General features: G+C 29.4%; 2 protein-coding genes across 2 annotated transcripts in view; one reads left to right on the top strand and one right to left on the bottom strand.

Annotated features, from left to right (window-relative positions):
• Positions 1-15,273, bottom strand: part of LOC126770790 (putative inorganic phosphate cotransporter) — a 35,734-nt gene extending 20,461 nt beyond the window's left edge. The window contains exon 1 of the mRNA XM_050490351.1: positions 15,141-15,273. Coding sequence (XP_050346308.1) covers positions 15,141-15,258 — 118 coding nt within the window. The 5' untranslated portion in view covers positions 15,259-15,273. The remainder of the gene's footprint in view (positions 1-15,140) is intronic.
• A 1,732-nt stretch (positions 15,274-17,005) lies between these two features.
• On the top strand, positions 17,006-24,020 carry LOC126770797 (ionotropic receptor 75a-like). Its single transcript, XM_050490361.1, has 11 exons — positions 17,006-17,064; positions 17,142-17,319; positions 18,345-18,537; positions 18,698-18,870; positions 19,065-19,303; positions 19,386-19,482; positions 20,236-20,423; positions 20,665-20,796; positions 21,135-21,301; positions 21,431-21,530; positions 23,862-24,020. Exons 2-11 carry the CDS (start codon positions 17,157-17,159, stop codon positions 23,871-23,873), a joined length of 1,464 nt encoding a protein of 487 aa, XP_050346318.1. The 5' UTR covers positions 17,006-17,064; positions 17,142-17,156; the 3' UTR covers positions 23,874-24,020.
• Positions 24,021-24,366: the final 346 nt, after the last annotated feature.

Here is a 24,366-nt window from a genome sequence, read left to right as displayed (position 1 = left end):
ATAATTATTATAATCAAATATATTGGAATGGATGCATAATTCTAATATGAACTTTTGTTTGTGGTCTATATCAATCTATATATGGGTTTCGTATGTCGTCTTATGGAAATTTATTGATCCATAAAGCGACCACCAACCCATCCGCAAAAGTATTGAAAGGGTTCAATTATCTTTAGGCAGGCCGCTGATAAAGTCTTCTTAATATTTGGGTGCTATTTACAGCGAGCTCTGCATCAATCTTAATTAAATACGGCAATAAAAAAGAAATAGTAAATCAAACTTTTATCGAAATAAATCAGTTTTAAAATACAGATTAAAAATATTTATTTATATAACGTACATGCAACATTTAATTGTAATACTAATATAACTAAAAAGAAACTTTTCGTAAGTCTGTGGCATTTTTTGGCTACTTTTATTTCCCAATTCTTGCAGCTTGAAGTGTAAAACGTTCGTTAGTTTGTTCGATTATAAAATCGAGTTTGTTAAATTTCGTTTCAGTATTTTTATAAGAGTTATACAACTGCTTGCAGACTCAGATATTGGATATTCTGGTCAAGAGATTATCAGTAACCGCCTGGACTCAGGAAGCTATCGGAATGCAATCCCGTGTCTCAATTTTTTTCCGTATTTATGAATTAAATCGTTGACCCTATCTTTTGAACACAAATCTCCTTGGGCGGGCCGCTAGAGGCTTCAGATGATAATGATCAGTATGTTTACAAATACTATAGATAGATAAACTTTTTTCTTTTCGTTTTTAAAGAAAAAGTGCTAATTGAATTAAAATGGAATTTTCATATTGTTTAACTTCATAGTTTCAGGACGGACGTAGGATACATCTGTTTTTGAGATAACTTATTGAGTCAACATAATCACAGAGAAAAGTAGGCCCGGGCGCTTTCTAAACGACCGCTGAAAAATCAATAACAGATAAACAAATATCCAGAAAGCATATTAGTATCTATCTTTTATAGATAAATCAAAGTAGATATTTTTATATTTAAAAAATGTAAAAAGTAATTGCAACTTCCAGTAACAGCCTGTCCCACTGCTGGGCTAAAGCCACTTTTCTCTTTCTGAGGAGAAGGTTGGAAGCTTATTCCACCACGCTGCTCCAATGTGGAATACATATGTGGCAGAATTTCAGTGAAATTCCACAAATCCAGGTATCCTCACGACGTTTTCCTTTACCGTCAAGCAAGCGAGATGCAAGAAGATGCGAGAAGCAAGTGACGGATTTTCATCCAACACCCGCAGGCTTCCTCACAATATTTTCTTTCACAACCGAACATGAGATCAATTATAAAAACAAACTAACATGTAAATTCAGTCGAATTGGACAAATTCTCAAGTTAAGACACGCGTTCTAACCATCGAGCCATCGCTGCTCATCTCTGACTAGTTTTGACATATTAAAAGATATTTGAATAAACACATAAACAAATCTACAGCAAACATGGACGGATTAGATATTTATTGTTGTTGTAAAACTATTTATTGTATATACTTACACGCATATTATACAAAATGAAATTATACACTATAAGAATAATATATAACATTTATTTACATCTCTTTATTCAATAATATATAATTGAATCATTAATTGTACCCGTGCAAAGTTAGAACCGGTACCTTATTATTTATATTAATTGGTTATAATGTATATATTAATGTATTTTATTTCTTTTGAATTGAATTCATACTTTATATAGAACATTTTAAATACAAGCAAAGCTTGTAAATATCATTTTTAGTGTAGCTTTTAGATAAAATTGAAGTCGATATTACATTTACGAATATATCGTCGCAAAATTAGTTGATGGTTTTGTTTTGCGTTTAGAAACATGAATTTAAAACGTTTCCATTTGACAAGCTATTTCACGCTTCATCAATCGAGAAAGAATAGACTACAGTCTCGTAAACATGTTTGGTTAATTAATTTCAACAGTAGGTACTATCGCGAAACTATTTCTATATAAAATAACGCGATGCACAATACTGGTACCGCTAAGACAGTACCTTCGCGATGATCACCCATACTTAATAAATCGTTCATCCTGACTTACTATCAGATCACAGCCAAAACGATTGCATCTTGAAAACTTAAATTTGAAACATAGGTTGATTTAATTGTTAGGAATATGTCAAAACTATAAAAAGTACTTTGTCTATGGTTTCATCTCTTATATCTTTCATAAGATCAAATAAGAAGTATTGACAGTCCGCCTCAAGGCTACGTGTGAGCAAGCAAGGTCTATGTCAGTCAAATCAGTGACAAGTAATACGTTAATAGTACATAGGTGTATAAACAAAGACTAAGAATCAATACTAAGTATAATGCATTTATAAAGTAAACACACGCAAATTACCCTTAATTTTTGGTTATTTCAACTGTCATATATTTTACGGCGAAGCCGGGACGGTCCGCTAGTATAAAATGTAATATCGAATTAATATTCAAACTTTATAAAAGCAAACAAAATACATTTTAAATCTAATTTGAATATTTTATTTGCTTTTGTGATTTGCGATAATGCAGAAACATTTAAAACCATTTATGTTGTCTATGAATACCTGTACAGTAATATCAATTTATTTTTTGTGTGTCAGTTTTTTTGAGAAAGAGAATTGCAAAAGTCAAGCTGCCTCGCTAACTATACGATAGAATGTATTGCTCTAAGTAAAAATAAAACAACGATACTAACATCAACATACATTAAGTTTAAATAACACAAATCTAATTAAAACATGCTACATTTTACTGAATATAATATATATTATAATTTTGTTTCCGTACTGGCATTAATATGATCAATTATTAATTATTTATAAATAAATATTATATTTAATCTATATTACAGAACTGTTTATTTTTCGAAGTCGCGCCCCTTCCTATTTTACGTGTAATTACACATATCCGTATATTATTTTTTTACATTTATCTAAAATTATTAAAAAATAAGGATAATATGTATCCTTATTTAGCAATTAAATTAGCAATTTAAATAGAAATTACTCTTATATTTATCGTCACTTATATTAATCATCATCATCGTTGGCCCAGGTCAGTCCACTGCTAGACAAAGGCCTCTTCCATGGCACGCTATTGAGCTCGATCTTCAACTCTTCTCATTCAATCCCTGCCCGCTGCCTTTTGAATATCAGCTACAGAGCGCTCTACACTACCTTATATTAATGCACGCCATTAATTTAAAGTGGAGGGGAGACGTGAGTGAATAGATCCATATACATAAAAGGCATACTGATGGACTCTGCATGGAGACTCCCATCTTAGAAGAGTCCATTTCGTTTTTAATCACCACTCCTCCTCATTTTCAAGTACATCTAATCGAACCTTCTTGAAAGGCTTCTCAGCATACCAAGATTTAAGTACACAAATGATAATAATAATCCATAATGACCATATACATGCTTAAGATCGGACAATAGTAAATCGGTAAGTGATTTTCTTTTTATAACTTTGACGCCTTTTAATAATATAGTATAAACATTTATATACAAAAACAAACGTAATATTACAAAAGAACTACAAACGTTTAAAAATTTTATTGTTGTAGACATTGTTGTCTATTACACAGTAACTTAAGTAAAATGTGACTGAAACTGTTTTAAATTGAAAGTTGAAAAACCTTCAATAAGAATTGTAAGGCAAAACTGTAACAGGATATTTCAATTAGGTTCTTAAGCATTCTTTAAATTACTCAATAAAATATCAACAAAATTCAAAATGATAATATATTGTTATTCTTAATGTTTACCTTATGTTTTTGTCTTCCTCTAATTTATTTGAGTTAAAAAAAAGTTAAATCGCAATGTAAAGACCATTTAATTTAAAGTACTCCTCGTAACCCAGTATTGTCTACCGTGTTTTGACAATAATTAGCCAAATACTCAGGAAATATTATTATTACATATTGCATGTAAAGCTACACAAAACAATATCTTGACAGCAAACCCGATACACCATTTATGATCTACAGCCGTAGACACTAGACCGACAAGGAAGTTATAAATTTATAGTTTAATAAACAATACGATGAGATTACGCTTTAATAATAGTTCTTCCTTCATAAATTTCAGGGTCACATTGACAACCTTGTGGTTCATATTATTTTTGAAAGGAAACCGAAAAACAATTAGCCATTACATTATCGACATTTTAATATCGTATATATAAGAAAAAATATAAAAATAATGAAAAATATTTCTATATAATTCTATTCAATTAAATATCATATACTTAAGTGTATATTATCCGACTCGATTCGGAAGCCAAGGACCCGGGATCTTTGACGCAACGTCGACGTAGAACACGACAACGACGACTTAATATGTTTCATTTTTTTGGAAATTACATTACAGAATCTCTTCAGTAAAAGCTTCTCTGCAGTCTAGAGATAGACCAACGAGGAAGTTATATTTTAGTTAGTATTTCTTTCACTTCTGCAATATTTAAGTTAGTTAGTAGGCGATATAATTAAATACGTAAGTAGGTACAACAGTACAGATATTTTTTTTCAACTATATTTTATTATAAATTATTCCGATTATATATATGTATACTAGTACTGCATACTAGTAATTGACCTTAGAAATTATTGTTTTTGTTTTATAATATCTTTAAAACAAAATAATTTAATCTTAATTAATTATATACTTTTGGTTTTATTTGATGTTTTAAAATCACTTCTTACATAATATATTACACAATCAATAATAATTAACCCGTACATTAAATATGTATCTTATTTTTAATTACCTTTTAACTTTAATGTAATGTAATAATTTTTTTTCAGGCTGTTTCTTAACTATTGTTAAGAAGTTTTATGGTTAGCTCGAATAATACTTTAGAGTTTCTACTTGTAAATTTCCTAATAAAACGTGCTCTTGAAGTTTTTGTTGGACACCGGTTCAACTTTCGTCTGTATTGTAATAATATAACCTACATTTGCGACGCAATGTCTATTATTACAAATTAAAATGGTAAATATTGACATAAATATTTTATGTTATCCTTATTCCACACTTACTACTACTTACTTGGTGGTAGTAGGGCTTTGAGTTAACCCGTCGAGGTAGGTACCACCCACTCATCATATATTATAATCAGATATACTTGGTATTGCTGTGTTCCGGTTTGAAGAACAAGTGAGATAACTAACTAACTAACTTCAAGAGAAATAACAATTTAATTCCCAAGGTTGGTGGCGCATTGGCTATATAAGTGATGGTTAATATTTCTAATGTCAATGGGCGGTGGTGACCACCATCCGGCGAACCACTTGGTAATCTGAGTCTTACCTATAAAGAACTAAATATAAATTTCATTATTTTAATTGTGTTGCTGAAAATTATCAACAAGGGTACAAATAAATAGAGTTATAATCATATTTGTTTATTTAAAATTATACTTTTAAAACTGATGTTAATTTAATATAATTAAACAAGATTATTATTAACACAAATTATTGATTGCTCTATTATTAATATAGGAATTTGATACCAGAAAAGGTAAAGTGGCTATAATAATTAAATATTAATTAAAATTAAAATCTTATTTTACTACGTTTTTTTTATTTTTATTTAAGTAATTTTTTTAAAGATGTATCATTATTAAACTCTCAAATCAACAGGATTTCATTCATATCAACTATCTACTAGACTTTTGATTTAAATTATAAAGCAGAAGCGTATGCGTATGTCATTGACCTTTAATAAAATCCAACATAAATATTATGATCATCTAAAATGTTTCGTAAAAAATAAAATCAGTAATGTAAATTGACTATTTAAATCTCCAAAAGACAGTGTCATATGTTGATACTAAAGCTTTCTAGTCGAATCAAATAAATGTACATATTATACTAAAAAAACCAGCGTTACCCTTTCCGCCTTAATGTGGAGCGCCACGGGATCGCCGTTCGCATGCTACCGTGATGATTTACGTTATAGGTCAACTATTATTAATTAGGTTAAGTTGTAGAATGAGATATTGGTTTCAAACTTACTATTGTATCAGGTAGGGAGACTAGCAAGAGGGCCACCTGATGGTAAATGATCACCAATACACAATATTTCTTATATTAACCATCCCTTACATCGCCCTTGACCCTTGTGCCTGTAGTAATACTGGCTCACTTACCCACCAAATCGGTATCTTATTGCTGTTTGACGGTAGAATATAAAACAGTCAATGTATAGTTAAATGAGAAAATTCCGTCTATGCTCCCGCTATGCAAAAAACCGCTGAATTTGGAAAAGCATCTCATGGGTTCTCATGGGTCTTGGATGGATGGTCTTTCGTTGCGCATACATTTTGTAATATATCACCTTAGGAGCCACGAGCACACTGTTAGGAATGATGACCAAATATATTAAAAGTATTTCTTATATTAAATTTATAAATATATATGTGCGTACATTAAAATGGTAGATATCGAAAGGCAGAGACAGATGGAGAAAGCTCAACAGGACTGAACTCGCGACGGAGCATTGAACCTTAAATATAAATGGATAAATTATTAAATACAAATACTTTAATAACTTTTTTTTGTGACAAGGACGTAATGTAATCTAACGCACCACCTAGTTTGTTATGATATGTTTGTCTATGGGTGGTGATTACTTGCCATCAAGTGGCCCGTTTCCCGTCCCTTTAGTTTTTTATACAAAAAAATATGATTTTGATTAAAATACTAATTATTAAATTAATATACTTAACATACACATTAACATAGTAAATTGTTTATCAAGAAGAAATAGCAAGTTTTTTTATTAATTTTAACACACTTAAAATCAGTTTTAAAAATCGGCAATATTCAATAAATTAAAAATACATGTCGTATATAATACCTACCTTATATATAGTGAGTTATGATAAAATTATTTTAGAAAAATAGTTTTTAAAGAAAGATGAAATCAATTTATTTTATATAAGCATTTTTATTTTTGTATACAAAATATATTTTCAGAAAAACCCACAATAAAAGAATCAAATTCTTTAACCATTTTATTGATTACATCATTAAAAAAAACCGTGCAAATATATACAACCAATATAAATAGTTTATATACATTCTATATAAAATTAATTAAACACGGTTTGAACATTTTTAATAAAGTAATGAATTCTATTCGCTTCATAAACATTTGCACATGTGCTAGGAAAAATCTTCCATTGCTCAACGTTTATGTTAATACTATAACATATTTTAATACCGTGATTATGTGTTTTTATTTATTTATTGAAATAGATATCAATCACCATCAACTTATCACTAAACACTGATAATTAATGACTAAAACAGATAATTTCATGAAGTGATACGTCTTTAAAAGTGCAAACAACAATTGATTTAAGTTTTTATTATTTTTAGATAACCATAGGAAGGCTAACAAGCAAATCAGTCGCCATAGACATTGGCAGTGTAAAAAACATTATATACTGCCAATGGTGTTCCCTTTTCCACTAAGATGGTATACCAATTGCGCCTGTAATAACACTGTTTCATTTTTTTTTAAAGAGGAACACAACAATACAATTTTTTGCTGTTTGAAGCTCGAATTGATGAGTGGATTCCGTTTACCCTCCTCTCGGTGGGGCCGAAGGACCTTAAAACGAATTAAATATATGTTATACATAACATAATTATATTTTGTCATCAGAACGAGGCGACTATAAATGCTTATACTTAAAAAATGTTATGCCTTGTAAAATTTGTACAGTATATTAATATTTTCGTCTGACCAATAATAAGTAGTTGGGCTTTTCAATTGAGATTTTTCCAGTAGAAGATTGGTGTTGGAAAGAATGATGAAGAAGATAATGAAATTTCGCAGTGTTTGATTTTAGTGCCTTAAAGCAAGATAAGACGTTGTCGTGCGCCTGATCTCTTTCCTGCCTTGACGGACTGCCGTCTCATCAGATTGCGAGAATGAGAAGATTGAAAGTTCACTTCTGTTTGCGTATACACTTGTGTGCTATCATAAATCTCGCGCAGTTGGCTAGGTTCTCTTGAGAATCGTCACGGTAGCATGCGCAAGCGATCCCGTGGCGCTCCTTGTTTATTTATTTATTTAAGGAAAACAACAGCATGATACAAAATATGTTGACATTAAAAATACAATATACAGACAATAAAGCCAATTACTGTTTTCCATCGTATTATGCAAATTTTATGCAAGTTAACAGAAATAGCAACACACAGTTTTGACAAATAAAATGTAAATGTAACAAATTAATAATGAGTTAAAAAAACAGTACAATTCGTTTAGGCGACACAGACTATGTTGTGGGTGAGTGTGGCTATGCAGTTACATTGTTATTTGTGTGTGTGTAAGTATTTGAGTGTACGTGTGTTTATATGAGTGTGATTGGTTACATTGAAGTTTGAGCTCTAAGAATATCATTTTTAAATGATTTAATTGACCGATTAAATATAACAATGTGTGAGTATTTTTTATTATATAGTGAGAAAACGCGTGATAGTGTAGAGTTTGCAGCGTAACGCGTATTGAATAAAGGGACTTATAATAGATATTGTTAAGACGGAAAGGGTACCGCTGATTTTTTTAGTGGGTATTCCGATGTTGATGATGATGACCGGAGGCACCCCTTGTGCAATCTGTCCTAAAGAAAGAATTATTGTGCTGACAATATGATGAATGAATTTACATATGTACAAATATATAATAGATTAGATTTAGAGGAAATTTAAGATGAGCAATATATCAGCCGTTTTATCTACATGTATAGTAAAATCCTACCAGTGATATGACAAAATACATACAGTCATTCATATTATGAATTCCCAAGCGCCGTTAAGAATTATAATTGAATCTATGGAGTACAGTTTTTATAACTTATGTTTGCTTTGCTATAATTTGTCACACAACTGCCATTTTATTATGTAAATTAAAAAAAAAAATTCTTAATAATTTAAATCTGTTTATTAACGCTTATTTTATTTTCATAGATAAAATAGTTTTAATTAAATAAGAGAATTTTTGAACGGAATTCCGAAAACAATACATACAATAAAACACAAACTAAAACTCCCATCCAATAATACACTTATGATATTATATAGGTAGGTCTAGGTATATAAATATAGTATTTCGATTATTTCTCAAGTATTTTAAACGTCTCGCTTCAACATTCTTTGACGAGAATCAGTGACTAACAAGTGAGTATTGTTTGCACAAATAGCGCGATGAAATATAAAAGTGTTGTAAACTTATCAACAAATGTTTTGAACAAGTAATAATTAAACTAACCTTGTTAATACTTATAAGCTGACTACTGTGTTGGAGCCTGCGGTTGTTTATTTTATTACTTTGTTAATTCCAATAAATTTTCCAAATACATATTTTGTATTAATATTTGTTTATTACTATATAATGCTTGAAGATTTTTTTTTAATGTTTTAGGTAGGCGCACATGCTGACCTGACGGCAAGTGGTCACTACCGCCCATAGAGTTTGACGATGTAAGGAATATTAACCACTCTTTACATCAACCAACCTTGGAAGCTAAGATGTTATGTTCCTTGTGCCTGTAGTTACACTGGTTCACTCATCCCTAAAACTGGAACACAACAACACTATGGCGGTTTGGCGGTAGAATATCTGAAATTCCTTTTTATAAATCTGGCTTCTTTTATGAATTTTCCTTCAGAAAGTCACCATTTATGCTATGGAGCCTGATCCATAAATTAACGCTTAACAGCCACCTAGAAAGGCGCGCTCCTATGATTAAGAAGTTCTACTAAGTATTTTGCAAGACGCAATCAACTATAACAGACCTTTGCCAGGCAATGTTAGGCAATGTTAGTGAATATTTGCGAGCCCTTACTGTACATCATATTAGGACTTCAATAATTCATGTCACAGTTAAATAACTTTTCACCCTTGAATATTTGCATATTCATTATTCAATCCATGGTCATATACATATTGAGGGTAATGTTATGTAAAACGATGTTTATAATAAAAAGAGGAAATTTAAGATGAGCAATATATCAGCCGTTTTATCTACATGTATAGTAAAATCCTACCAGTGCAATATCTACCAGGTAAGTATCAAAAATAAGAATATTTTCTTTGATCCTTTTAGCAATTATTACCGTTTTATAGGAATAAAAACTACAGGAATAAAAAAAGGTACTTCGATTAATATGCCTTCTAATAAAAGTAATAACTTCTAATATAAGTAACCTATGTTACAACTTCGAGTAGTAAATTGCCTTTACTTGGTAGTAGAGGTTTGTGGAAGTCTAGGTAGGTGCGCTATTCAAATATTTTACCGGTAAACAACAATACTATACAATATTATAATAATTAAACGGGCTGAGGTCTGGTTTGAACGCTGAGTGAGCTAGTGTGACTACAGGCACAAGGAACATTACATATTAGTCCCCAAGATTAGTGGCGCATTGTCTATTGGCGGTGATGACCACTAACCATCGGTGGCCCATTTGCAAGGTATAGGCCCATATAAATAGGCGGACTACCTTTTTTATGTTAAAAAAAACTCCCTATATGGCAGAAATCATTTAATTTGAATTAATGGCTCGCAAAAAGTTTGCACTCGATAAATATTATGTCAATATGTTAAATAAATACTACGCCGCTAAAAGTCAAATCGGGTCGCGAAACAAAGATTACCTAATTTCAATCAAATAATGTTATGAGAGATATTGAAGCAGTAAAAAATGGGTTAATTTCATAGTAAGTCGGTCGCTAGTTCCGTTTACATAGTAAATGAGAAATACTGAGGTGTTTCAACCAGCACATCGATGAAGTTAAAGTATTTAGAACAAATCGTTTAGGTATGGCTTAGCCCGCACACGATTACACTGTTAAACTATGTACGCGCATGCGCCTATGCCTCTGCACGCCTTTCACTGGTAAAATATTTTAACGTAATTTTTAATTAATTACTAAAATAAGTACGTTAAAAAAACAACGAATGCATGAAAAAATAATAAAACAAATTACTTATTTTAAAATTTCTTAAATTATTCCTTTCAACTCAAAAGCCATCTACGTACATATCTTTTGAAGATTTGCTTAATATACCTTACTCCGATTCGCAACTTGTCTAGCGTTTTTGCTAGGCAAGGCATGACTTGCTGAATAATCTCTCTTCAACTAAATCTAATTATTTATCAGTCTTAAATATTGTCAAGTAAAATTTATAAAATGACGATAAAGTTTAATTTCCAATAAATGTCCTGGTATTGTTTACACTATTCACTAAGATTAGGATAGCTGATTTGACCTAACCTAACTTTAGTGTAAAATTTATTTAGATATTTTTATATCAAACGAATTTTAAGATTAAGATTTTTATTTTTAAAATAAGGCATTAAAATAAAAAAAGATATTCCAACAGAGGTAGTAAAAGATAAAAAAACAACTTTGACATCGAATTGACGCGATTTCATTGGTCGAAATCTATGATATTCGCTATGGATTCGCGAAAAATTGCGTTTTGAATGTCCGCAAAGTTGTAATAGAAACTTTGGAAGTTAAATTATACTAGTTAAGTGAAATAGTATTGTATTATAAATAAAAGTAAATGAATCAAGAACTGTTTGTAGTGTATAATACAGTAGAGGTATTTGTAAATAATTATCTCCTTATCCTATTAAGAATAGGGTATATGAATCGTCGTGTAAATTGGATTCAATAGTAATGTATTGTTTTGGCGTATTTTATAAGTTCTATATAACAATGACTGAAAAAAATACATTTTTATTTAATAGTAAATTATCTAGTCAAATTGAGATTGATAGTGATATAATGTTTTTTATTAAGAATTTATTCTAAAGTAGGAGTTTTTCTTATTTCCAATCTATGCTCAGCATTGGATGCTTTATACGATTCTGTCTATGCTTATCAATGTAGGTTAAACTTGTATTTACTAAGTGACTTAAAATGATAACGTTAAACTGCAATTAATCATAACAGTAAAAAAATGCATAAAGGAAAATTATATTAAATTAATAATAGTCTAGTTTTTATGAAATTGTAGAATTGAGTATATTACTTTTTTTTTAAATTTTAAAATACAAATATCTACTAAGGTTAGCATGTGGATGCGGTTCAGGTAATTAGTAATTACAAGTTTTGCTAGCGGCTCTATAATGGCAGTAGGCGCGGCAGACTGTCTGGCTACCGCGCTCCTAGCTCCACAAACGACTCGTTTACTACTTACTCGGTACTAACTTGAATGTAGCGCTATATTAATTTCACCTAAGATTTTAACACGAAAACGACTGTTTAATAATATACTTTTCCAATACCATATATCATGCATTGTTTATTTATCTATATCCCAGTGATTAATTCTATTAATACAAACATAAGAAACTGGAAGAAAAAATCTTACATTAAAATTACCAATAATGTTTATATGTATAAAGAAATAGCATATAAACAAAAAAATATTACCAAATATTGCCTAACAATAGATATTGGTAGTACCAGCCTAAAAAATAAAGTATTTCCTTATTCTTATATTTAAAAAAATTTCCTCACCATTAAAGAAAAAATAAGGCCATTAAACGTCACTATTTTTTTATTTCTGAATGGTCATGTTTGATTATGTTAAAAAAACAATCGTTATAATATAAAAAGATCAAACAACTTTTATAAAAAAAAACTCCCAAAGTATTAAAGAATAATATATTATAGTACAGGACAATATGGGGCCTTGATTTCTACATATCAGTAAAACCAATACGAAACCACTTTATTAACATAATTAGTTATGAATTATTCATAGAATTTATACATTAAGTTCAATGCCTTTTCGCTAAAATTGTTTTTTTTTTTGTAGTTTGAAACATCTTTGCACATGATCTTACTAATATTTTGGAAATTAAATATCTAATATTAATATTTATTAACTTATTAAAAAGACTTATTGAGGGTAAATGCGTTAAGACAAAGCAAAATAAAACATTTAATCATAAGATAATAGTATAGGAAAATTTTCAAATTAAATTTACGATTAAAGTTTTTTAAATATTATTATTATTTGTTATAAGATATATAATAATTAATTAACACGATATTTTTACGAGAATACAAACAAGTTCCCTCAATGTATTCTGTGTCTTTCGTTATTACACTCATTTTTTGTGATGCAAATTATTCTTTAAATCATCTTACATAATAAAAAAGACATAAAAACGTATTAATAGTTTTTTTTTTTTTTATTAGTTTTTTTTTATATTTCTAAATATAAATTTATATAACTGATGTAAAAAGGTTTCTGTCTTTTTTAAATGCTAACACCAACAACTTGCTAAAATTTTGTTGAAGATAAATTTAAAAAGAATGCGATTTAATTGCGATAATCATGAAAAGGTGTATGACTTGGAGATCCAAGGCCTCTAAGAACTATGATATTTGAGAAGGGGTAAGTGTAAAACGATATTATTTTTGGCTGGGCCGATGCCTTGTGGGCCTGTGTATTAATCAGGGTTAATCATATCATGGTATGTATGATATTATAAAAAACCAAATTAATAATGGAAGTGTTGAAAGTTCTGATATTTCGGTACAATTTTTTAAGTACTTTATTTGATAAATGACAAGAAATCAGATAATTATTTATTATTATTTTATTTAGACTTCAAAATTAATTTAGAGTGGCATCTATTATGAAAGTGCATTAACATTTGCTTATCGGTATTGTGTTATCTGGTGGTGAGGTCAAGAGGTGTTGTATCTTATTTAATTATTTTTATCTATTATTTTACCTCACGTACCTTATTTTTTAATTTAACTAAGTTCATATTACATAATGTATTATAAAAAATTATAAGAGAAGAAGCACGTAATATTTATGAAGTTACAAATAAAGAAATACATAAATTGTGATTTAATTTATTCACGCAAGCATTTAATATATTTATTATTCTTATTATATTATCCATTTTATTACTGCCTAGTTGGTCTAGTTATCTGATCTAGGTCTAAGGCTATAAAGCAGATCCTGAAGTCCTGGGTTCAATAAGTATTATTTTGTAAATATATAGAATTTTTTATTTTTCCAGACGACCGCGACAATCAATGTGAGGCGTTTTTTCGTGTTTACATAAAGTTGCTAAATTTATTTCGCCGATTTTTTTTTGGATTTAATAAGGCATGACACGTGCAATTTTTAATAATAAATAGATTTTAATTTTTACTTAAAAGAACTTGACATACCTATAATATATACCTATAAATATACATATATAGTAGGCTGCTTGCTTTATATGTCACATCCTCCATTTGTCCTGCACCAAAGCGATGGCGACAGCGGGTCAAGCAACTTATTATCAAAAATTATGACCGAATATAATTTATCTAATAATTGTATGTAATCATGACAATATTATGAATATTGGAATATATTTTATTGTCAATCGCTTAAATGTTATTATTATTATTAGATTGTGTCCTGTATTATTAATTTTCTGTGTTATTATAAAACATACAATTGTATCACATTTCATACGTCTGACTTTTGAACCGTGGAACATTATATACATTGAAATTATTATAATTGTAACTAAATAAATATTCAAACTAATCTTCTTGTTTAAATTCTTGTTTTAACAGAGTCTTAGAAACTTGAGCTACTAAAGATTTGATTTTTATTATTATCTTATTATACATAAAATTAACATACCTAACGCGATAAACTTGAGGTATTATTTTTAAGGTTAGTTGAGTACGTAATTTAAAACCTTTAATGTCTATTGTCCATATCTATATTGGGTCTGTACGTACGTGGTTAATTAATAAAAAAGTATTCCTATTTCAATGAAAAATCGAATTATAGGTAAAAATGTTTTGGTTTACAGGGTTGTCAATTCTGAATGAAAAGAAAATGACGATAATTTAATATCTATCACAAAAATGTATTGCAAAAAATGTATTGTGGTGAGATGTTTCTTTTTTTATTTTATAATGTTAATGATTGCAAATAAAATACTTTATCAACTTAAAAAAAAAATCAATACCTTTGTTCATATATTGTAAATTGATTAAACTGTCACGGCAATAAACTAATGTCAACCGTTAACAATTTAATAATTATGAACTTTACTTACATGATTGTGTTTTCGAAACATTTCCGAGCAGTGGTGTCCGCTCTGACGTTGATGGTGTATTTATTTTAAACGTTCTTTCATACTTAAGCGCTAATATTAATCTTTCAATACAATTCATAGCCACTTACAATTTGATATAGAAATTTTATTATCACTCACACACAAATATAAACGAAAAATATTTATCACAGAGTTTTGTTAGTAAACAAATTTATTAAGTAGAAGTATTTCACTAACAAACTCACAAACCGGACTGGACTATATCAGGGACGTTATATAATATAATAATATAATCATATACTTACTGATAAAGGAACGGGCCATGTTATTATATATTCGACAATTGATGTAAACAATGGAGTTACGGAAAACTACTACTACCGTTACCTTTGTGTAAACACATTTATGATATTAATATTTTAAAAGTTAATGACTAAAAACTATTTACTAATTTCTTTGTTTGCTTATAATCGGAAAATACCATTAAGCAATCTTAAAAGAATATTTTAGTTAAGTAAGTGTAATTTGTTGGTTATCTTTCTTTCTAAATCTGTATGGAAAATGATGATAAAGGGTTAACAATAATTGTTTTTTTTAAATTATGAAGTCTAGAAATTATATATTTTGCAATTATTTTAGACTATCTGCCTTCCAGTAATTAAAATCAAATAAACAAAAAAAAATGTTTCTTTTAACATATTAAGTGTTAAGAGTTTGAACTTTATTTAGTACTTATTTAATTTTCTGAAAGTATTAAGTAATTAATAAAAATTAACATTTTTAAATAGTATTTTTTTTTTATTTTGAAATCAAAAAAGAAGTCACAATTAATATATTTAACGTATTATATTAATTGTAATAGTAATTGCTCGTAATCGCGATGACTGCGTCTATTTGTTTTTTAATTGACATCAGATACCTGTAATTGTATAATGCAAATAAATATATATATTATATATATATTATATATCGCATCAATATATATAAATATATATATTGATGCGATCGATCAATAGATTATTTATTCAAAATTCGTTGCTTAGTGGCCACGTTATTTATTAACTGACATTGAATTTTATAAAAGAAAGAACAAGTTACAAAAATTGGCCAATTTATTGTGCAAACTCATTTTCAAGAATAAAAAATGATATGAAAGGTAGGAACTTTACCTACACATTTCACATTTCATTTTTCCATTTGCCTCGGGCTCGTTTCATCGCTATGAAAAAAGTCATATTTGTTAATTTCATCTTGTTTTTGCGATGTATATTTTGTTTAAAAGCAACTGTAAATGTAAACTTACTGGTGGATATCATCGAAACTTTAGAAAAACCATCGTCAATCCTTTCTCTAACATGCTGGCCATTATGTAAGAAAACTTCAAATTAAAACAGCAATTGTATTTTACTTTACTTTACTAATTTTTTATACTTTATTGTACGCCATAAAGAGAAAAATACAAAACATGGATACAGCGTAAATAAAAGTAGTATACAATTCTAGGCATTTTCATAGTTATCATTTAAAATAATCTTGTAAAATGTCGATTCAAAGGAGCTTGTAAGAGCCCGCTTTAATATATATATATTTTAATTTAGTATTAAAATTTATTACATGCTTTGCATTACCGTTTTTTTCGGACAATGAGAGTGAGCGTGAGAGAATCAATTGTGCTTTAGTTTACGCACACATATCTTGTTCACTATACTATCTGTGAAATCTAATCAGGGAGAAATTGTCAACACCAATATTATTTTTTTATTTGGCAGATGCAAAAATACACCTATATGGAAAATATGGTGACAACGGATACATGATTCAATTTGTAAAACCTGGTAATATTAATCTTAAATTTGCACATAAGCAACATATTTTATTCTTGGCCGATTTAAACTGTGCTGATGTTGTGAATTCGTTGAAAAAGGTAGCAATTACATTTATATTTTTGAAACAATATATACTTCATAATAATTATTCGTTCTTAAATATTCTTATTCATAGTACGAGGAAGCAAAAATGTTCCGATCGCCTTTTCGTTGGATACTTATCGATAAATTTCGAAATGATACGGACAATCAAAGTATGATACAAGAAAGTATTACACATTTAAACATTCTCGTCGACGCTGAGGTTTTCCTTATTCGGGAAATTGAAAATAATTATTATGTAATATATCGCAGTAAGTATATTTTATTCAATTAAATTTAGTCATGCATGTGTGTAAAACTTTATATAATTAAGAATCATTTATATTGAACAAATTTTCCTGTTGAATCAAAATTCCGATTCTTTGGGCGAAAAGTTAACTATTATATTGTTATATTGATTCCACAACTGAACCTCCTTTCAATTCTGGAGGCAATATAACAGGGCTTTATATTATTTAAAAAGTTTTTCACTATAATTCCAAGAACTATTGTAATTTAAAATATTATGTATAAATAATATTGTTCTTAATATCTGCTCAAACATTGAATTTCGATATTATCCTATTAATCTAAGTAAAATATTTTAATTATTATGTAATGTTACTTTATAATCACGTTTATGGATACTACGATATTAATTAACCCCGACGAATGCTGTCAATAGGATCACAGTCGTCACCACATAGATAGACTTAAATATTATTTAATTAATATTACTAATTAAAGAATAATTCATTACAAAAGTAGGTTAATTTCTTATGAATGTCTTTGTTCTCTATTCCCTTCAAATATCGTGGCCATGTACTTATACTTATACCAATCCAAAGGTCCCGGTTTCAATATGGTCTCGTTGAGAGTAACACAGAGATAAGCACTTAAAGCAGTTGGCACAGCTGCACTTGATCTCTTTTCAGTTGGCTAGTCTGTGTTGAGAATGGCAACCGGGTTAAAATTGGCCAAGTGGAAGACATCATTATTGTGATAATGATAATTTGTTTTTTTTTTAAATCGACCATTTTAAATGATTTCAAATAATTGTATGAAAAATTATACGATGTTGTTTGCCCTAACATTTTCATCATGCTTATGTAATACAGATGGCGTTGTTTATATTATTATCGTTCACGAGTCGTTTATGAGATATGAATAAAAAAATTGATAAGCTATCAATTCGCCCATATTGTAGAGGTTACAATATGGGCGAAATTAGTTGAAAATTTTCAATTTTAATTCATAATAATTAAAGTTAAAAATTAAAATATTACTTTAATTTTAGTTTACAAAATTGGTCCGGAATCTGGATGGATAACTGAATTTTACAACTACTGGAACAGCAGCATTGGATTCCAAAAGTTCGTTAATCCAACTGAAGTAACAGCGTTGAAGAGAATGAATTTATATGGCTACGAATTAAAAATTTGTTACGTGCTGACTGATAACGATAGCATTAATCATTTGACAGATGAAGTGTAAGAAGTAAATATTTAGTTTTTCCATCTATCTATTCAAAGGCCCACTGCTGGACATAAGCCTTCTCTAATTGGTGTCACTTCTTAGAAAATATCAATATATTCCATTAAATTCAATTATATATAAGCATATTTTATAGTCATTCATTTATTTTTTAAGGAACGACCATATAGACACTATTACAAAAGTAAATTTTCCGACGACAAACCAACTCGTGGATTTCCTCAACGCAAGCAGGAAATACATCTTTACTGACACATGGGGCTATAATCATAACAACACATGGAATGGTATGACAGGGTATTTGAAGAGAGAGGAAGTGGATATAGGAGGTAAAAGCGATTAGTTTCTCAAAATAAACGTCATGAGCACATAACCATTTATAAATATGACATAATTTCTTTAACGTGAATACAATAAATACGTAAACAATCTAATACATAGATAGACCTTAAAAACGAATAATCGAACGCTACGTATTATTTATGGTAATCCCATCGTATTCCACATTCCTCGAAAATTTCAGGATCGCCAATGTTTCTTACTTCGGAACGTCTATCGATCGTCGAGTACATCTCCAGTCCAACACCAACTCGCTCCAAATTCGTTTTTCAGCAACCCAAACTTTCATACGAAAATAATTTATTCGTTTTATCTTTCAATTCTTCATTATGGTATGGCTCTATTGCCTTAATTTGTCTACTATATTTGGTTATATGCTTAGTTACTATTTGGGAATGGAAAAAGAAAAAATCTACTAAAACGGTAAAGTATTTACAGCTCCTTTAAAAGACGTTTGTAAATGAATAATTGTATATTGAATTTTTATTTTTATTTTCGCAAATAGAAGATACAAAGTGGAGTTTTGAGACCGAATGTAATTGATGTAGCTCTCTTCATATTTGGCGCTGCGTGTCAACAAGGAAGCACAGTTGAATTAAAAGGTAAATGTAGTAATACAAGAATAGAAATAAAAAGAAAAGAGTTAGTGTTATTGTTATATCAAGAACTACCTGTCTGACTTTAATGATAATTTTGCATTAGATAGACCAATATTTCGTAAGCAAAGCCTTATAAGTGTTTATGTTACAAAAAATCATAAATATTTTACGACAAATGCAAATTCAATAAATGAAAAGCTTTTTGTAACTAAACGTTAATATCATAAGGAGATATTCAGTAGCCATTATTATCTGTATGTTGGTAAGTATCCATGTTATTCCAACTATTAAATATGCGTGTATGTTAATGTATACGAAGATCCTGTGATCAAATCCAGGGTCTGGTCAAAAAATAAATATTGAGTTTTCTGTTAACAAATTCTTTCTCTCTCTCTCTCTCGATCTTGCGCTATTTCCGGTCGAGTTGAATTCGCCGTCTCATTGTCTCGTCATTATAAGTGTAAGAGAATTGAGAGTACACTTGTGTTAGGGAACACACTTATGCACCATAATATATCCCACGTATCAGAATTCCGTATCCATCTGGTTAATGTATCTCTAAATATAACTTATATGGCTTTATTTATAAGCGTTATCTAGCGAGTTATTCAATGACCAATACTGTATCTTCTTCTTTCTAAAGTCATGTCATGTAATGTCGGTAAGCTATTATGAAATCCAAATTCGTTACTTATTATATACTAATATAATATATTTAATAATTAGTAATAAAATAATCCTATTATTTACAAATAGGAGCTCTCGGTCGTATGGTGTTGCTATTACTCTTCGTGACGCTAACATTTCTGTACACTTCATACTCTGCAAATATCGTCGCCTTACTACAGTCCAGCTCTTCACAAATCAGAACTTTAGAAGACTTACTGCATTCGAGGGTTAAGTTTGGAGTTCATGATACTGTTTTCAATAGACATTACTTTACGGTAACTAACTAACAAAACTTTTTTTTATTTTAAATTCACTTTACTATACCTTTAATATATCAAAGATTTGATATATTATTTGTGATCCAATTGAATTTGAAAGCCTCTAATATTTTCACTGTTTTTAAGGAGGCCTGTGGGTATTTATTTTTTAATTTTAGTTCTTCTTTAAAATAGACTTATTTTTAAAATATTTGATTATTAACATTACGTCCAAAATGTTAATTAACTATTAGGTAAGTATTTTTTTACAACTGAACTTCAGATGGAGACCGAACCCATACGTAAGGCTATCTATGAAACTAAAGTCGCTCCTCCAGGAACGAAACCCCATTTTATAACTATGGAAAAAGGAGTAAAAGAAATGAAAAAGGTTTGCATTACATCTTCAAGTCAATTCAATAATCTGTAGAAACAATACTAATACTAAAATCATGACGGAATGCAGGAAAATGCAATTCCAATGGAAATCGTTCTTTACTCTTTTGTTAATACGAGTACCTTGTTAACGTTAAATGATACCTTTTCTACTTCCGTCTTATGTAAATAATGTCGAGGAAATATTTCCAAAAATCCAATTTCCGAATGAATACATCTTCGCTAAACATCCTTATACATATTTCCTTAAGCAATTGCTAAGTAACTACGTTCATTGAATTACAATTAACTGATAAGTTTGTGTTTTATTTTAATAGAGTTTTTTCGTATCAGGGGCTGTTCGCTTTTCACATGGAAACAGGTGTCGGGTACAAATTTGTCGGAAAATACTTCGAGGAGGGAGAAAAATGTGGTCTTAAAGAAATTCAATATTTACGTGTAATCGACCCATGGCTTGCGGTTAGAAAAGACACACAATTCATAGAAATGTTCAAAATTGGGTACGTTATTAGGAAAAACTATTTATATTGTGCGTCAGTGATGTTTTTATACTGCTAAGAATTTATTACCTTTATAAAGAAGCATGACGTAATGTTAACAGATATTATATTTCCCTATTTATTTTCAAGAACAAAACGTCTTCAAGAACATGGCCTGCAGCAGAGAGAAAATCATCTATTATACGAAAAGCACCCTAAGTGCGTCGGAAGACAGGCCAATTTCGTATCCGTCAGTATGGTCGATTGTTATCCGGCTTTATTGTTACTGACGTATGGAGTTCTCCTTGCTGTTGCTGTTACTATAATAGAAATTATACATCATAGTAGGCACCGAATAATTACTATGATAAGTATCAACGCCTTAAAAACTGTGTAACCTCCTCGCATAAGAGTAGTTAGTACGTTAGTAATTATTTGTAAATAAATAATATAAACATTTTTAAAAGTTAGTGCCACTCACACGCTTTACACCGATCGCTTTTTAATGTCGTTTGTTAAGTCGATGGCATAATAAAATTAATAATATTTTAACACGCTTTATAACTTCATTTGTGTATAAATAACGAACTAAAGTGAATTGTGATGATAAAATGTATGAAGGAAGGAGCAGATTTTAAATTAGTTGAAACTTTTGCAAGTGTATTTTTTTATATAGAATAGGAAGGCGGGCAAGCATATGGGCCATCTGATGGTAAGTGGTCATCAATGTTAACCATCGCTTACATCACCAATGCGCCACCAATCTTGGGAACTAAGATGTTATGTCCCTTGTGCCTGTAATTACAGTAGCTCACTCACTCATCAAACCGGAACACAACAATACCAAGTACTGCTGTTTTGCGGTAGAATATCTGATTAATAGGTGGTAGTTACCCGGACGATCTGGCACAAAGTTCTACCACTATTTTATGCAATTCAGGTGACACTAATGTACAATTGAGCTGTTCTGTTGGAGTGAAAATATAAATTGTATGATTTTATCGTTTAAATAAAATCGTTTAATAAATCTGACAAAATGGATATATAAATATTTTCTTATAATATTTATACAAATAAATGATTATGGAATACGGTGTTCGTTTTCAATTAATTTATGTATTAAATACGAAATTATTTTTTTCCTCTTTATATCATCTAACCATCCTGCGAAGAAAAAATATCACTCAGTCACGGTGTGTTTTACCGTACGTGCAATGGGAAATGTTTCGAAGTATATGACGTCACGACACGGTTTTATCGCCGGATCATTCGCGTCAGGATAACATATCATTCATACGTTCAATGTGCGTACATCTCGATGCTTCCCTCTGATATTTTTCCTAAACGCTAAATGGGGATTTTTAAAATATAAAGTGTACACGTGGACCGTCTGTTTGTAGATTTGTTACAATAAGTATAAAAACATGTATTTCGGATGTTTTAATAATAGAAACTTACATTGTGTAACACTGAAACACTGAAACAAAAAGACTCGTCCAAATCGGCTTATATACAACATATATAACTTTGAATTTTGGTTAATGTCTTTTGTGTTGTAATTTTTTTAATATGACTTAAATAAACTCTAATTATTAAATATAATTGTTGCAAATCAAATAATATTCACTTCGTATAAAGTAGTAAAACACGCTGTATAAATAAATAAGTACAAAAACTAATTGTTTTTTTATTACAAACCTATTTTTAGTATAGTACACTCTACTATCGTAATTATCTACAGCGTCACGCATGAAAAGCTAACTATTATTGTTGTGACTTTAAATTCATTTAACTTGAAACCAAATTGTCTTGCCTAACCATTGTTTATTAACGAAACAATTAGCAATAATTATATATGAACGAGTACCGCCTATATGATTAGCAACTGAGTTGATTACACTTAATACCTGCTAAGTCTCTAAGCTAATAAATAATTAAAGTTCATACGGATTGAAATGAAAATAGACGTTTTGCGTAACATTTACTGTTATAAAAGGCTTATGAAAGGGTAGTTTTAAGATAGTCTGATACATAAAGATGATGATTCAATACGCTTTTCTACTAATTTCATTAGCTTGCTTAAATGTGCAGGCTTTCGTGAACAATGAAATTAAAATGGTATCTAGTGTTATTAATTCATATAACAGACCTCCAAGCGTTGTTGCAAATGTTTGTTGGAAACCAAGTGAGATTCTAAATCATTATACTCGAATTAATGTTCTTTTTTTTAAGATATCAGGCTACCTGAGTATTGACACTACTAAAAACTGAACTGCACACCGCAGACGCAAAAATTTCTTAATATATTTGATATATAGCATTTATAAGATAAAAAATACGCTAATAGCAAGAGGTCATTCCAATGAACAATTCTGACATAGATTTTTTATTTAGACTTAAAATGAACAAATTTTTTTTTCTTTCAACGTTTTTCGATTTTTTTTTCTTCATATGTGCAATATATTTTGAAAAACCAAAAGCTTTTCTTATGTTTAATATATATAATTCAAAATTTTTAAAATAACTACAACTGTGAATAAAAAGGAAAATCATTTGTTAAATAGCTGTATTTTTTTTAAAGCAAAGAAGATGAAGCTTATCAATGAATTGAACTATGTGGGGTCCAAAAAACCAATACAATTTGCAGATAATTTTGGCAACATAAGGATTAACGCAATACAAAATTTAATAATATTTACCGATTTAAATTGCCCAAATAGTAGTCACTTTATGGAACAAGTGAGTTAAAATAATTTGTTTATTTAATAAACATAAATAATTTCATAAGTAAAGTTTCTAGTCAGTATACCTTCATAGTACGGCCCTATAAAGAAGCAGTAATATTCTGTACAAACTCACTTCATATTCACTCGTGAAATGATTAACTATGCGTCATTTTAATGCTTATATCCATTAAATGTTATAAATAATATTACCAATGTCATAATCACTTTCTGATATTTCACGATCGTCTCCTGCGGTGAGTTACGTATTTGTTTAGACAAAATAACTCCAGTAAGACAAACCAATATAACTAACTGTAAAAAGGGTCCATTACTACTACATTGAAAATGCGCTTAACAATA

This window comes from Nymphalis io, chromosome 9 (assembly GCF_905147045.1).
Source record: "Nymphalis io chromosome 9, ilAglIoxx1.1, whole genome shotgun sequence".
NCBI classification, from domain to species: Eukaryota; Metazoa; Arthropoda; class Insecta; order Lepidoptera; family Nymphalidae; genus Nymphalis; species Nymphalis io.
This window is presented reverse-complemented; position numbering and strand designations above follow the sequence as displayed.

What these genes read in the sequence shown, in the direction of transcription:
- LOC126770797 (XM_050490361.1), top strand. Translation starts at nt 17,157, where the DNA reads ATGTTCCGATCGCCTTTTCGTTGGATACTTATCGATAAATTTCGAAAT. An exon ending in AGAGGAAGTGGATATAGGAG is followed by an intron (nt 18,871 to 19,064) that starts GTAAAAGCGATT and finishes CGAAAATTTCAG; the next exon opens with GATCGCCAATGTTTCTTACT. An exon ending in AGAAAAAATCTACTAAAACG is followed by an intron (nt 19,304 to 19,385) that starts GTAAAGTATTTA and finishes TTTCGCAAATAG; the next exon opens with AAGATACAAAGTGGAGTTTT.